This window comes from Gossypium hirsutum, chromosome D07 (assembly GCF_007990345.1).
Source record: "Gossypium hirsutum isolate 1008001.06 chromosome D07, Gossypium_hirsutum_v2.1, whole genome shotgun sequence".
NCBI lineage: Eukaryota > Viridiplantae > Streptophyta > Magnoliopsida > Malvales > Malvaceae > Gossypium > Gossypium hirsutum.
Window position 1 is genome coordinate 3,729,032 of NC_053443.1, and position 15,709 is coordinate 3,744,740.

At 29.6% G+C, this 15,709-nt stretch overlaps 2 protein-coding genes across 3 annotated transcripts; one reads left to right on the forward strand and one right to left on the reverse strand.

Moving 5' to 3' along the window:
* Window positions 1-860: 860 nt before the first annotated feature.
* Window positions 861-2,297, forward strand: LOC121219255 (uncharacterized). 2 transcript variants are annotated; one of them, XM_041097098.1, is made up of 2 exons: window positions 948-1,160; window positions 1,426-2,297. In XM_041097098.1, exon 2 carries the CDS (start codon window positions 1,493-1,495, stop codon window positions 2,117-2,119), a length of 627 nt encoding a protein of 208 aa, XP_040953032.1. In that variant the 5' UTR covers window positions 948-1,160; window positions 1,426-1,492; the 3' UTR covers window positions 2,120-2,297. The 2 variants fall into 2 exon arrangements, with proteins under 2 accessions (XP_040953031.1, XP_040953032.1); XM_041097097.1 differs by having other exon boundaries at window positions 861-2,297.
* A 3,224-nt stretch (window positions 2,298-5,521) lies between these two features.
* On the reverse strand, window positions 5,522-8,266 carry LOC107953749 (zinc finger protein 3). Its single transcript, XM_016889145.2, has 2 exons — window positions 7,364-8,266; window positions 5,522-5,786 (listed from the first exon to the last, which is right to left on the reverse strand). Exons 1-2 carry the CDS (start codon window positions 8,153-8,155, stop codon window positions 5,781-5,783), a joined length of 798 nt encoding a protein of 265 aa, XP_016744634.1. The 5' UTR covers window positions 8,156-8,266; the 3' UTR covers window positions 5,522-5,780.
* Between the last annotated feature and the right edge of the window lie 7,443 nt (window positions 8,267-15,709).

The window sequence follows — 15,709 nt, forward strand, 5'->3', positions numbered from 1 at the left end:
AGGTTTAAGAAATTGGGACCATTTAGAAATTGTCCATTAATTTGGCTTCATGCACGCAATGCAACAATCCATTTTCCGTCTAGGGAGCTTGTATTTTTACCTTAAATAGTAATTTTCTAGTATTTGACAAAATCAAATAGCATACTATCTTGAATTTTCTATAAAACGGACGACTTAGGCTTCAAATAACGATTCACGTGGATAATTACTTCAAACATTTTAGGGACAAAAAAAACACATTACATTTCAATAATTGGGTTTATAATAAAATATTATACAAGAATAATTGGGTTTATAATAATTGATTGAGTCTTAATTTAATTGGCATCGATATTGTTGCTAGTGCAGGAGGGCATGAGTTCGAGTGCGTTAAAACCGGGGGCGAAGCCAGAAAATTTGTTTTAAGGAGGACCGAAATTAAATTGTAATTTTTACGATAATAAAAATGTAAAATTTTCATTTTTAAACTGCTACCAAACATAACAATATTTTAATAAAATTATGATTAAGTTAATGTGACAATATATATATATATAAAATGGGTTAGTATTTGGTGTATTTTTTAATTTCATAATTAATTTTAAAATTTTGTTACATGTTTAAATATATTTTTTTAAATATTTTAATATATCTCTATAACATTTTGACTCTATTAGTGAAGTCTAAAATTCTTTTTATTATTTTTTAATATTTTATTATAAACTCTTAATCTTATTTGTAGGGTCTAAAAATTGAGAGTGAGAATGTATCAAATAATAAAATGGATTAAAGTGAATAAAAATTTGGTTTGGAAATGTTAGTGGACTTAAACTTATTACATAATAAATAATAGGTTTTCTCAAATTCATGTGAAAGAAATGGTTGAATAATTAAAATTTGAGTCTCAAGTCTCAACCCCTTAAAAACGCCGTCTTTTATTTTTATTTAAAAAGAAAAATCGCCGTCCTTTAGATTCTAAACCCCAACTGATATATAGCCTTGAAACCCTTCGAAAGCCGAAAACTCATATTTCTCAATCTCAAATCCGCAAATAATAATGTCCCTCCAACGCCAGCACCATTCCTCCTCCTTCCCTTCCTGCTTCCGCCCCTCCCCCACCGTTGACAACACCCTCAAAGCGCTGCCGTCGCCTCCTCCTCTGCCGCCGCCGCAAACCTCAGGTAAGACAAACCTTGCTACAAGTTTCTACCATACAAATCTAGGCCTTTTCTCCCTCACCTGGTCCTGTACCTTCCTTGGTCACTCTCTCCTCCTCCACCTCTATCCTTGCTCTCATTTCTCTCCCTCTTCGCCTACCTCCCTTTCCTTCTCCACCCTCCTTTTTCATCTCCATATCAAACCCTTCATTTTTTGGAAGAAATATGGGAATAAAAAACTCAGCTGCGATACTACCTCTAATGTCCATGTCTTTTGGGACCTTTCCAGGGCCAAGTTTGGATCCGGCCCTGAACCCGAATCTGGATTCTATGTTGCTCTTGTTGTTGACGGGGAAATGGTACTTGTTGTTGGTGATTCTATCAAAGAAGCTTATGCCCGAACTAGAGTTCAAAAGCCTGGGAAACCCCAAGCTCTTGTTTCGAGAAGAGAGCATCTATATGGCAACAAATTGTACACCACAAAAGCCAGATTTGGTAGCAAAAGGAAAGAAATCTCCATTGAATGTAAGGCCATGAAGGAGGGTGCGGAGCTTTGTTTTAGCGTTGATAACCAAAGGGTATTACAAATAAAGCGATTAAAATGGAAATTTAGAGGGAATGAGCGGATTGAAGTAGATGGGGTCTCAGTTCAAGTGTCGTGGGACGTATATAACTGGTTGTTTGATCAGGAATTAAACAATGGGCATGCAGTTTTCATGTTTAAGTTTGAGAATGACGAAGCAGTGAGTCCTTTGAAGGAGAAGGAAGGGATCTTTTTGTGTCAACAAAGTTCACCTAGTATTGGGGAAAAGATGAGGAAAAGCATGTGGATGACTGCTAGAAGCTCATCCTCTTCTTCAATATCGACGTCTTCAGCTTCATCAGGAGGAAGCTCGGCGGTGCTGGAATGGGCAAGCGTTGAGGAGAGCGAGTTAAGTGCTCCTACCGGCTTCTCTTTGCTTGTCTACGCCTGGAAAAAGTGAAGATTTTTCTATTTTTATCACTAACCCATTTGTTATTGAACATAGTAGAATAAGAAAAGTTTTACATTAGGATAAACAAAATTATAGGGAGAGATTGATTGATTCGTTGATATCTCCCAGTTTGCTTGTAATCGAAGATGCCATACAGGTTTAATGAACAAAACCAATTGTTCCATAATTTTGTCTTCTTTTTTTTTATCTTTAGTTGCTGTATGCCATTTCTGGATTTAGCCGTTTGATTTGGATTGAAACAGTGGTTTCGTAATGGGAAATTAGCCAAGTTTCCAACATAGGACAAATTGGATGTCAGGGTGCGTCTAGCTCTAGCATGAGCTTTTTAGTTGGATGCATGTAAAAGGTAAATGAGGGTAGATCAGTGTCTTGGATCTCTAAAACTGAAAGTTACTTCGTCGGTGGGTAAGGTAAGTATAAATTTTGGGGTGCTGAAGGAACACGACGATGTCGTACTGGGTCGACAATGATGTAACCGAAGATGGTGAGAAATGGCCAAATCTTGTCGGTGTTGATGTCTGACCACATGACTGTTTTTCTTTCTTTAATGCCTTTCTCTGCCATGTACTGAAGATGTTGGATTTCTGACCGTATATTTTAACCTTATGGAGGATTCCTTTTACTTTCAATTGAAGTGTATTTTTTTTGGTGTTTAGATAAATTTGTATAAAATATTTTTTATTGTTTAATTAATTTTTAAAAAATATGAAATAGATATATATTTGAGATTTTCTTATCTTTTTATTGTTTAATTGAGTTTATTTTATATTTTATAATTTTTATATATATTAAAAATATTTTGTTAAATTTAAATTCATTACAACATCATTTGTTAGTTACATGATTACCAAGTGTGTATTTTTATTTAAAAATGTGACATCAACAAAATTGACAAAAAAATTTAACAATGTCAGCAATTGAACTTGATTTTCAAATATGAAAAGTAGAGAGACTAAATTCTTAAAAGTAAAATTACAGAGACTAAATTGCAAATTTGTGAAGACTTCATAGACTTATGATATATTTTAACCTTTATACTAGAAAATATTTATTTTTAATATATTTATTTTAAAATTTATTATTAAAATAAAATTGAAATATTAAATCCTTTATTAAAATAATAAATTATATGACTAAATATAAATAATTAATATGTATGTTTAATAATATTGAAAAATATAATAATATTGATTAATATTTCAATAATTTTAAATATTTTTAAAAATAAAAATAAAAATTATTATCAATATAATAATATTAGCTTGATTTAAGTTAATTTTTGTATAAAAATAATATTACCTATAGAAGAGCTCTTTTCCGAGAAATGACTTATGCTTTTCAAAATGATAAATTATTTTACAGAAAGAAAACTTATTTTACGTTGACTTACAAGTTATTTTCCGTTAATCAAATTATTTTTAGTTAAATAAACAAAAATGTTTTTCATAAAACTTTTTATATGCAAACAAAATGGAGCCTATGTGGGTTGAATAGGATAACATTGTACACAATTTCTTGGTCGGAACTCAAAACTTAGGCATAAATCCGTCTCCAAATTGTCTACAACTTCAACTTCTGCGCGTTACAATTTGGCAATGGGAATGAAATAAAATTTGGTTAGGCTGTCATTTGTTTAAACCTTTTCTTCCTTTTTTCTTTTAGAAGAAGGAAAGGTGTAAATGTGTCCCACCTAGAGGTGCTTATGGGGCGGGCGGCCCACCCGAAATATGAGAGGGTTTGGGTAAAAATATAGGCCCGAAATATGGGCTTGGGCAAAAAAATCTAAACGGGCCGGGCCTTGGGCACACTTTTTTGGCCCCGAGCCCGGCCCGGCCCGGCCCGATAAATATATTTATTTTTTAATTTTAAAATATTTTTTACATACTATTTTAATTTTTTTAATTTTAAAATACTTTTTTTAATTTTGAAATATTTTAAAATTATTTTAAAAATATTTAAATTTTTTTTAAAATTTTTTTAATTTTTAAAATAAAAATGGGCCGGGTAGGGCCGGGCCCGGGCTTATAATTTTTTTCCCGGGCCAGGCCTGGGCAAAATTTTAGGCTCATATTTCGGGCAGGGCCCAGGCCTAGGACTCGGGCTGAAATTTTTTATGGGCCCGGCCTGGCCTGGCCCATGAGCACCTCTAGTCCCACCTATTCTATATTTTAGTGTTTATACTAAAAATCGATAAATTAGTCTTTAATTCTTATGTTAGAATTGGGATGTTAAGTGTTTATTTTGATCTTTTGTATACAATACATAATGATAATTTAATTATTGACTTTTATATTTTTATTCAATTTGATCCCAGTTCTTTTATTTGAAGCAAATTGGCCTTCAATCATTTTTTATTAACATGACACTATTTTGTATTGTATGTCACGTCCACAAAGAACTTGAAAATTATGAAAAAAATCTAAATAAATTATAGATGAAAAATATAATTTTAAAAACTTGAAAAAGTTCTTCAAATTTTTTTTTTAAAAAAAGCATAAAAAGAATTTCTAAAAATTCAAGAAAAATTATAGAAGTTTTTCAGTAAGAATTTTAAAAAATAGAAATGCAACCATTTTTTTAAAATTTTTAAAAATTATAAAAATATATAAAATAACTCAAAATTCAAATTAAAGTTAACAGCAGATCGTTGGTTGTTGGTTGTGTACATCACCAAATGCTGGTTGTTTGGATGACCTCATCGGTCGGATTTAGATTGTTATGTGAGCGAATCGATAATAATAATTAACTTAGATTAAGATGGTCTAAAAAAATAACTTTTTAGGCATCAAATAATAATGTGACTTTGTATTTTGTTAGAGAAAATGAATAATACAGTACATTAAGCAATATTAAATTATTATTTTTAATTCTAAAAATAATCTATTTTATAAAATTTTAAAATCCTAAAACCCTTTAGACATTAAATTCTAATTTAACCTTTTCTTTAAAATCATAAATTTTAAAATCTTAATTTAACCTTTTCTTTAAAATTATAAATCTTAAAATTCTAACTCACTAAATCTAGTTGAAACAAAAAAAAAACCCCATAAACCTAACATTGCTGTTACCATTTATTAATTTTATTTAATTAATTAAAACTAATTAGGAAATATGATTAAGAGTTAATTTCACGTTACTTTATAATAGAGAATACATTATAGTTACCTTCTATAAATATTACCTCAATGTTGTATGTTGATTAACATTTCCGAACAATCATTACAACATCAAAATCTTTTAAACTTAGCCTCTCCTTCTCCTCCTCCTCGGCTTTTTTCCTTTTGTTTGTCACTTGGCGACTGTTGGGAACATCAGCAATAGCATGGTGGATTCAATCCAAAATGTAATACTAAAAAAGGAAAATTTTGGTACACTAATAGCCAAGTATGTAAAGTGTAGTAAAATTTTAAAAAATAAATATATAAAAAATAGGATACGTGACACATCTGTGGAATTATAAAAATGCACTATCAATATTATAGCAAATGCTCACGTATAATTTACAAATATTATTTGAAAATGACTCCTTCAGATTCAATCCACACCCTTATCAGTTTGACTCAGTTGAAGTTGACCACAGGGTCTTCATTGCTTAACTTGAGGAACCAGATTTGCACAAGCATGGGCCTTTTTTCCCCTTGAATCTGCTTCAGCCCTAAGATAAGATAGCCGAATTAGAATCAATTGGGTCTAATTCTGCCCTCACTCCCTCTATTATTCCAATATTTGAAATTTAATATCACTAGGACGCTGGAAAAAAAAATCACAACTTAAAAGTTTTAAAATTAATGATATAATGCCTCGTTTGGTTACTACTGTAATAACATACATATGTTTTAACATAAAAAATTAGTGTACTAACGTGATGACTAAATAGCCCATTGTTTGATAAATAGATTGTTAATCATGTAATAAACATATATTACTTTGTTTGGTTAAAGTGTTAAACAAGTAAAATATAAGTGTTATTATATAAAATATCAATTTTGCCCAAAAATGCATCACTCACTTGTTTAAAGAATTACGATGCAACAAATGAATTGGTACACCATAAATCTGGTATAAAAATGTTTGCTCCAAGGCGTAAAAATGAATGGGTACACCATAAAATTGGTTTGATTGCTCTAAAAAAAATGCTTAGATCAAACATAGGTTTCAAAGATGAAAATATAAGTCAACTAATATTTAAATTTAATAATTAAGAGTCTGATTCTATTTTCAGAATCGATGACTTAAAAAAATAAAAATATGAGTCTACTAATATTTAAATTTAATAATCATTTACTAGAAACAGATTGATGAGGAGGAAAAAAAACCCAAAATAAGAGATGAGAGTGTATGAACATCCACTTCTACAGCGTATGTATAACTTGTATCTAATGAATTCTAAATTGAGAAATTTAGGTCATTTGATCGAGAAATTGAAAATCAACTTTAAGTAAAGTGTTTGAAGGTTTATGGAATATAAGTTAAGAAATCATTGATATTTTTTACAATGTGCAAATAAATTTTGATATAAAATAAAAACGTGATTGAAGGTAGAAGCTGAAGTTGAAAACTTATTGTAAAATGGTGGGGCAGGTTAAAATGGAGGTGTATAATTAAAACTGAGCCATCAGAATAGCTTGGTTGGAACAAGAAAGCAATGGTGGGTGAATAAAAAATCAATTGTTTAATTGATATAAAATAAAAACGTGATTGAAGGTATGGGATTATATTATCATAAAACCAAATCTTTCCTAGATTTAGTAACAGTCGGTGAATGCGACTTTGGTTCCCTAAAGACAATTAATTACATTTCCACTCCAAATCAGGGAAATGAAATTGGATCATTCTGCATTTCAATCCGTTTATTTTACTTTTAATTTGTTAAAACTTGTTTTATGAAAATGGGGAAGCTAATTCAATTGTTTGTAACACCAAACTATACTGTTTACTTACTTCTCTAGATCAATGATTTAACGATGAGGTTTAACACTGCTATCAAATAGATTAATTCGAATAAAATTGATGGGATTTATAATGTAAATCAGAGTTGTTGCTTCCCTTTGAAAAAGCAAGCCATACGCAAACTTCCAAGTCTATATGATCGATATATATACACATGTATATACATGACAATTACTTCCAAAGAAAATAAGATTAAACAAAGATCTATAATGAGAAGAAAAAAATAGAATAAAATGTTCTTAAGAGCATAATAGTGAATTAGAGCTTGAGGGAAAGGTCAACCTTGTGTACCTCTTGCAGCTCCGTCTTCCGATTCAGACTACCACCACCACCACCACCATTTGACCACCAAGAAGTACCAATCACCTGACCATCATCAGCTGAAGAACCCAAACCCATCATTCTTGACCTCATTACGTTGTCGAACCTGCCGAGACTTGCTCGAGAGGTTGATCCTGGTCTTGAGATTGCATGGGAATTCTCCGTTGATAACTTCCCTATTGCTGGTTGTTGGTTTATAGGAAGCCTACTCCAACTAAGGTGCCCATACACATTTCCAAACCCAGCTGATGAAGAGATCATACGAGAAGGTTCATGGATCATTGAAGAATGCACTTCAATTCCCAGAGATCTATTGTGTAGACCTTGTAGTGGAAAAGAAGCCAAGCTAGAACAGTGATTGTGATGGAAATATGGGTGCCCTCCAAAAGCTGCATGAACTCCTATCCTTTGAGCTCTTTTAGCTAGAGTTCTCTCCCTTTTGTGGGCATTTTGGTGTCCCCCAAGAGCTTGAGAACTGTAGAATTTTCTTTGGCAATAGTTGCATGAGAAAACTCTTTGCTCAGAATCTGCAGGTTGGGGTGTTTCTGGTGTGTTCAAAGAACCAATAAGATTGAGTTCTTGGTTGAAATTGAAGGCAGGAACATCAGAATCACTTGTGGATAGCTTTAGATCTAGTTGGAGTCTGGGTTTTGGCTTTTTGAGTTGTTCATCTGAAATTGAAGGGGCATCTGGTGCTGAAATGACACACGAGGTACTCTCAGAGGGACTAGGTTCTTTCCTCACAGATTCCATTGGATCCTAAAAAAGAGATTTTTTGTTTTTGTTTTTGTGAGTCTCACACACTCTATCTTTGTTGGATAGACGATGAAGATGGTTTGTTGATTATCATAAAAGTACAAAATCTTTGTTTCCTGTTAACATTATGCTATATATGGAACATTTGAATAATACCTTTATTAAATAAGGGATTAATTCCACAAGATGTCCCCAAATTATGATGAATATTCCAAGTTGATCCCTAAATTTCAAAATAATCAAATTGAGTCCTTAAAGCCTTAGAATCATATCAATTATGTCCTTTCACTGGCCTATTTAAAACAAAAGTGGAGCATATTTAAAACACGTGTGCATCTCTTGCATGAACAACTTGAATCTAACATTTTAATGAAATAGACAACGTCATTAAAATATAAGAGGACTATTTAGTTTTTTCTTTAACATGATATCCAAGTTGTTCATTCGATGGGTGCAGACACGTTTAAAATTAATTTGATCTATATGCTTTAAATATTCTACGTGTCAAATCCAAACTAACACCAATTAGTGGAAGGATCTAATTGATATGATACTAATATTTTAATAAATCAACCGAAGCATTTAGAAGTATGAGGATTAATTAAGAAACTAGACCATAGTTTAGAGACGTATAACGTAATTAATTCTTGAATAAAATTAGTATGTCACTCAGCCGAAAGATAACTTTAATCATATTCTTTATGTTAGGTGTAGGGTTGTGATAAATTGAAAAGCTACTTTGGGAGTGTTAAAACTGACCCCAATCATCGGGAGACAAAAATGGGACCCCTTTGTACCGTGGATGACAACTCTCGTAAGTACTAAGAATAGCAATATGTCGCTGGGCAGTTTAGTTTGAGTTCGAGCGTGCACCTCCACACCTTTTGTGGGGCTTTGGCATTTAGGAGCCCACACTTTCAAGTTGCAATACTCTCTATTCATATATCATGGAAACACAAATGCACAAACTCAAGTGAATGCTACATATAGAAATGTGTTGGACAATCAATGATTTGATTTGAAACGCTGATTGGCGCATTTTGTGGGCGCAAATATGGAAACAGCGGCCCCCTCATCAACCGCCAATGGTTTCGCTTTAATCACATTACTTACAGTAAAATTATCATTGAAGCCTTTACAACAAAAGTTAAATTATATTTTGTCTCTTTTACTTAAAAATAGATAAATTAATTTTTGTAAATTATGTCAAAGTGTAAATAAATCATTCTGTTAAAAATTTCATCTATCCCTACTATTAAAAATTAATTAATATGCGTCTGAATAAGGGACATGTGACGTCTAGTTATTTTGTTAGTCACACAAATTTTTTAACACTAAAAATAGATGAATTTTTTAATAGAAAATACCAGTTTATTTTTTATCTAACATACAGGAATTAGTTTGCCCATTTTTGGAGTAAATGGGACATAATGCAATCTTACTCCTAGTATAAAGGCCTTCATGATACTTTTGCATTTGCCTTTGTTTCCTTAAAAATTAGATGATTTTATGTAAAATATTTTTGTTGTTTGGCAAATTTTTTTTTCAAAATTGTTTTTAATGAAATAAACACAAGTTACATTTATTACAAAATATTATCAAAGTTGTAACCTCTCCAACCCGACTTAGACGTTAGACCCGAATTTGAGAGACTACATTAGCAACCGAGATGGCCTAGCAAGATTAGCGGAGTTTTTGAAAACAAACATTTTAAAACATTTATTTAATTCAGTATAAAACTTAGATTAAATGTTGTTTAATTATTCCTAAACATTTTAATTATCCTCTAGCAACGGAAAATATGGTATTTACTTATGTATTTAATAAAAATTGGGTTCCATGCATACTAATTAATAATCATAGCATAATGTCTTAAGAATTTAAATAAGTTGTCATGCAAAATAAAAACAAATCTAAGTCATAAATCCTATATCACGGTTCAAAATAACATATTACAATTCTCGAATAATAAAATAAATAATAAGAATAAGCATTAATAACTTGAAAATAAAATAGATGGTGTCGAGACCCTCTAGATGTTGTGTCCACGTCCTAACCTGATGGGTTATATGTAAGGATGAAAATTTAAAGAGGAGTGAGCTTTGACACTCAATGTGAGTTCAATTACAATAAAATCAATGCAACAGATATTAAGACAGATTAATTAACATTGCATAAAATAATCATAGATAGCAATTCAATTTAGAGTATCAATTTTTCAATGCAACCGTCATTAACATATCAGAGCTCACAATAACAGTTTTCAGAATAACCAAGTTTTCAAATTTGCCTACAAAAAATCATAATCATACGCACATGTATATTTTCACACACATATATATGTATATATCTCATAACATAACTTCCAGATTTGTATGCACATGATTTATAAAATGTCATACAATTTCGAGTTTAAACAAAATATATCTTACCCCACTGCTACACATCATAATGGGAGTTCCTGCAACAAGTTCCTGCAATTGGAATATCCTTTCGTCTGTGGGTTCACAATAATAAGTACTGCAAATGAAACTTGCTTTTAGCTGTAGATTTTACAATATATTCCTACCGTTGGAATTGGCCTTCGGCTGTGGATATACAACAGTACTTGTAGATGGAATATGCCTTCGTCTGTGGGTGCAGAGCACTACTTGTAGATAGTAGTTTCATCTCACTAAACTAGGCTTTGCAAACGTAGGGAAATCGATCTACATAAATAATTTTATTCTCTTGTTTTATTGTGGTTGACACAATTATAGCAAAAGTGCCCACTTCCATTGTGACTTCTGCTCATACCCTGCCTTTTGCATTTAGCAACTAGTTAAGGTCAATACACCATGGGTAACAATGTCATTCATTCGTGGGATAAACTACTTGGTCACCCAACTTTTAGGACACTTTCATTTTAGTCATATACGTATTAAATCGTTAATGGTGGTTAACTATACATCCCACATAATGTTTACACTTTCATTTTGGTCACATAACTTTTAAGTCACTTTCATTTTAGTCACCTAAAAAAATATCTTTTTTATAAGTATTTGATTGGGAAAAAAATCAAAAATTAAAGTGAAAAAGTGGTGAAAACTAAAATAATACACAAAAATTGTCAAATCATACTTGTTTATCTTATTACCAAAAATTCTAATTTTTTTTAATATTGAAAATTTAAATTTTAAAACATCAAAATAAATTAAATAAATTGTTGAAAATTTTTATTAGTTGATAGTGCCAACCAATTTGTTATTATAATATTGAAATTAATTAATTTAATCTCCTTTTAAATTTTTTTATGTTTTCAAATTATCCTTAACAAAATCAACTTAAATAACTCATATTTAATAATTACCTATGAAACTTAAAATTCTTTTGAGTAAAGAAGTGATGAAAAAGTTACGAGTATTGTTTGTCTTGGAAGATAAAATTAATTAATTAAATTAATTGCAAGGTTTTTTTTAACTTTTAGCTTAGTATGAAAAATTCAAGATCATATAATCAAAAGAATTGTTTTTCATAAATAATTATTAAAGATGAGTTATTTTAGTTTATTTTAATTTGGAAACATAAAGTAAATTTTAAAATTTTAGGAGGAGATTAAATTAATTAATTTCATTGATTTCAATATTATAGTAACAAATCAACTGAGACTATCAATGGATAAAATTTTTCAATAATTTATTTAATTAATTTTGATGTTTTGAAATTTAAAATTTCAATATTGAAAAAAAAATAGAACGTTGAGCAAGGGGGCAAACAAGTACAATTTAACAATTTTTAATGCATTATTTTAGTTTTTATCATTTTTCAATTTTTTAATATTTTTTTACCCCCATCAAAAATTAAAAAAAAATTTGGATGAGCAAAGTGTAAGTGTAATCATGACGTGGCGTGTATAGTTAACCGCCATTAGAGATTTAACGCTTAGATAACTAAAATGAAAGCGCCTTAAAAGTTAAGTAGCAAAATTGCAATGATTTCATTTTAGTCACCTAAAATGAAAATGCTCTAAAAATTGAATGACTAACTAATAATTTACCCCTATGATATAAAGCTTGAATTCGTTTCCTGTACCCTTCACCAATTATCATATATATATATATATAAGTTATGAGTAATATTTAGCAAATTAAAAAGAAATTATAGTTTTATTTAAAAAGAAAAAAAAAACAAAGAAGCACATTAGCACAAATTATTGAAAGACATGATGATCATTATAACAAAATTTGTTTATTTAAAAAAAATTATTCTTGTATTTTTTCCCAATTGAGTTGGTGTTCAATTATCTTGTTATACCAATTCACTAAGGAGTTGTATAATAACTAGAAATTTTATCACACGTATGTTCATAAAAATCACGTATTTAAAACATAAGTGTACGTTTAAAAATGCCATACAATAAACAACGAAATATAAGATTTAAAATTAATTATAATAACACATATGTAATATGTACGAAATTAAAATAATAATAAAAATAGTCAATTTTTGTGTAACATTACCAATATAATCTTATCACACGCGTATACGTGTGGACATAATGTATTTAGAACACATATGAGATTTTAAAAAATAATATTCAATAAACAATAAAACATATTATTTGAAACTAACAATAACATAAAAAGACAAAAGTACCTAATAATAATAAAACTTATTTAAAATATGTAAAGTTATTTTAATAATTTCTTAAACTGAATTGATATCGAGTTAACTCGTGACACGAACTAAATTCTACACTTAAATAATTATATAGATATTAATCTTATGATACACTTAGAATGAGAGAGAGAGAAAATAAAAGTAAAATAAAAAGTATTCAGACAATAAATTTTCTGAAAAGATAATAAATATTGATATGATAATAAAATCATAAATAATTATTTATTTATTTTTAATTAAAATTCGATTAACTCCGGATATTAAGTTATTCTCAAGAAAATTTAATGTAAGTCAAAATGTAGGTTGGATTTGTTGGAAACTTAATGGTGTTGGGGCCAGTTACAAATGGCCGACAAAGAAATTGTGTAGCTGATGTGGAGCCCTCATGCTGTGACAGTGTCATCCTATGTTAGTAAATCCAAATCTTTTTTTTAAAATATTATTTTCTTGTTATTTTCTCTCCATTTTGCTATCATTTTGTTATTATGTTACTATTATTTTGTTGTTATTGTTTGGATATTATATAAAAGTTATTTTATTGCTAATTTTTTTATTATTTTAAAGAGATTTGTTAATTTTGTTATTATTTTAGAGAGATTTGTTAATTTTGTTATTATTTTTTATTGCTAATTAAGTTGTATCTATCTTAGTGTTATTTAAGTAGACATATTTTTTAAAATTTATTTTCAATTTGTTGGAAAATGTTTATTTTGATGTTTTTAGTATTTTTGATGTATTATATATATTTTAAAATAATATAAAAATCAATATGGGCAAGCCAGGTTGAGCCCAGATTTTAACATTTTTATTCGGGTCAGGCTTAGGTAAAATTTTAGGCCCTTTTTTGGGCCGAGCCTAGCAAACGGGCCTGAATTTTTAGTTGAGCCTAGCCAGACTTGGCCCATGCACATCTCTAATTCGAGTGCATTGAAGCGCATTATTCTCTTATTTATGAATTAAAGAGAGACTATAGATAACTCTAAATATTATATAAAAATATAATTAAATTTATTTTTTCGAGGAAAAGGCAGAAAAGCAGCATCAAACTTTTAAAATTGGACAACAATAATTAAGGTTAGGCTAATGATTTAATGGGCAATTAATAGTGTCATCAGATCTCTTTATTTAGATTTCCCTGTCTGGCTTTTCCAAGTCTACATTTTCAACAACATGACCTCTAAAGGGATCCATCAACTACTTTTAAACTACATATAAAGATGGCATGATAAGTGACACATCACTAAATTTTCTTTAGAGTCTAGGGCATGGGCCGGGTCGGGCTCAGAAAAAATTCAGCCCGTATCCTAGGTCCGGCCTAAAATATGGGTCTAAATTTTTGTCTAGGCCCAGCCCGGGAAAAAATTCCTAAGCCTGATCTCAGCTCGGCCCGGCCCCTCTCCTTTTTTTAATAAACACTAAAAATTTATTTAAAAAATAAAAAATAAAAAAATATATTTATTTAGTATATTCGGGCCGGGCCGGACCCGGGCCAAAAAAGTGGTGCCTGCGGCCCGGCCTGTTTTCTAAACAGGCCTCACTTTTGCCCAAATCCATATTTTGGGCCTATATTTTTACCCGAACCCTCTCATATTTCGACGGCCGGGCCGGGCCGCCCGACCCATGGACACCTATAGTCTAGGGTTAAAAGAAAATTTGTCATCTGAATATTAAAATTTGTCATTATATTTTATTTTTATTCATATTTGTTATTGTATCGTGAAAAATGAATAAATTTATTAGTGATTAAATTTTACTGCTAAACTTTAAATTTTATTAAATTTTGTTATTAATTTTGATTTTTTTAATTAGAGTTTACTACTCCATATTAATTCTCGTGATTTGAAAACATGATTTAATTAAAAAAATTCTTTCAAAATAGTTAACAATAATTTAATTTATAAATATTAAAATTGTATAAATTAATTTAGGATTTTATTTAATTAAATAAGTACTTGAAAAATAATATAAAAATAATTTTATTTAAAAAAAACAACCATTTTACTGATTTTAATATTATATTAATTAACTTACTATTGTTAAATACTGAAATAAAGTATGAAAAAAGTTTCATTAAATTTAGTTGAAGTTAAAATTGAATAGTGAAAAACAATTCTCTATAACAAGATTTTATTATAACAGTTAATTTTGGTGTAGAATCGAATTTTCATGTTTTATTTTTACTCTCTATGATAACTTCTCATCTACAACAGCAACAGCCATAAAATATGAGGTACACTCTTTACTAAATCAATTCTCTATGATAACCTCGTCTCATATTTTAGTAAAATTATTCCTATTCCTAAATGAAGTAAAAATAATAAATTTTAGTTAAGATATTATTTCAAAATATTTAAATTTTATATTATTTATTAAATAAAAATAATATTGAATAAATAGAATCTAAATTGTATTAAAGATGTGTTTTAATTCCCACTAATTAAGATATTATAATTTGGAGTTTTTTAAAAATTAAAAGAAAAAATCAAACATGAATGGAACCTCAAACAACCACTTTTCCAAAATTTGGAGAAACAAATAAGACTATTATAATAAAGAGAATTGATTGTGATTTCATAATTTTAAGACAATTTTAACCATTTTGGGACCAAGATACCTGTTGATAGACAGATCCTTCACACATACACACACTATGGGTAGATATTACGCTTCAGTTTTGGGATTCATTTGGTAAAAGGTACAATTAGAATATAGAGAGTGTCAATTTATGATTACTCGTCAGAGATTTGAATGAATATATTCTCTTACTGGTAATTTGATCAGGTATAGTTTTCAATTTCATCCATCAGATCTCAATGGTACATCCACCACCAAGTTGCTTATTAATCTTTCTTTTTTACATTTTCATCCTTTATCCTTCCATGATGGTAGTAG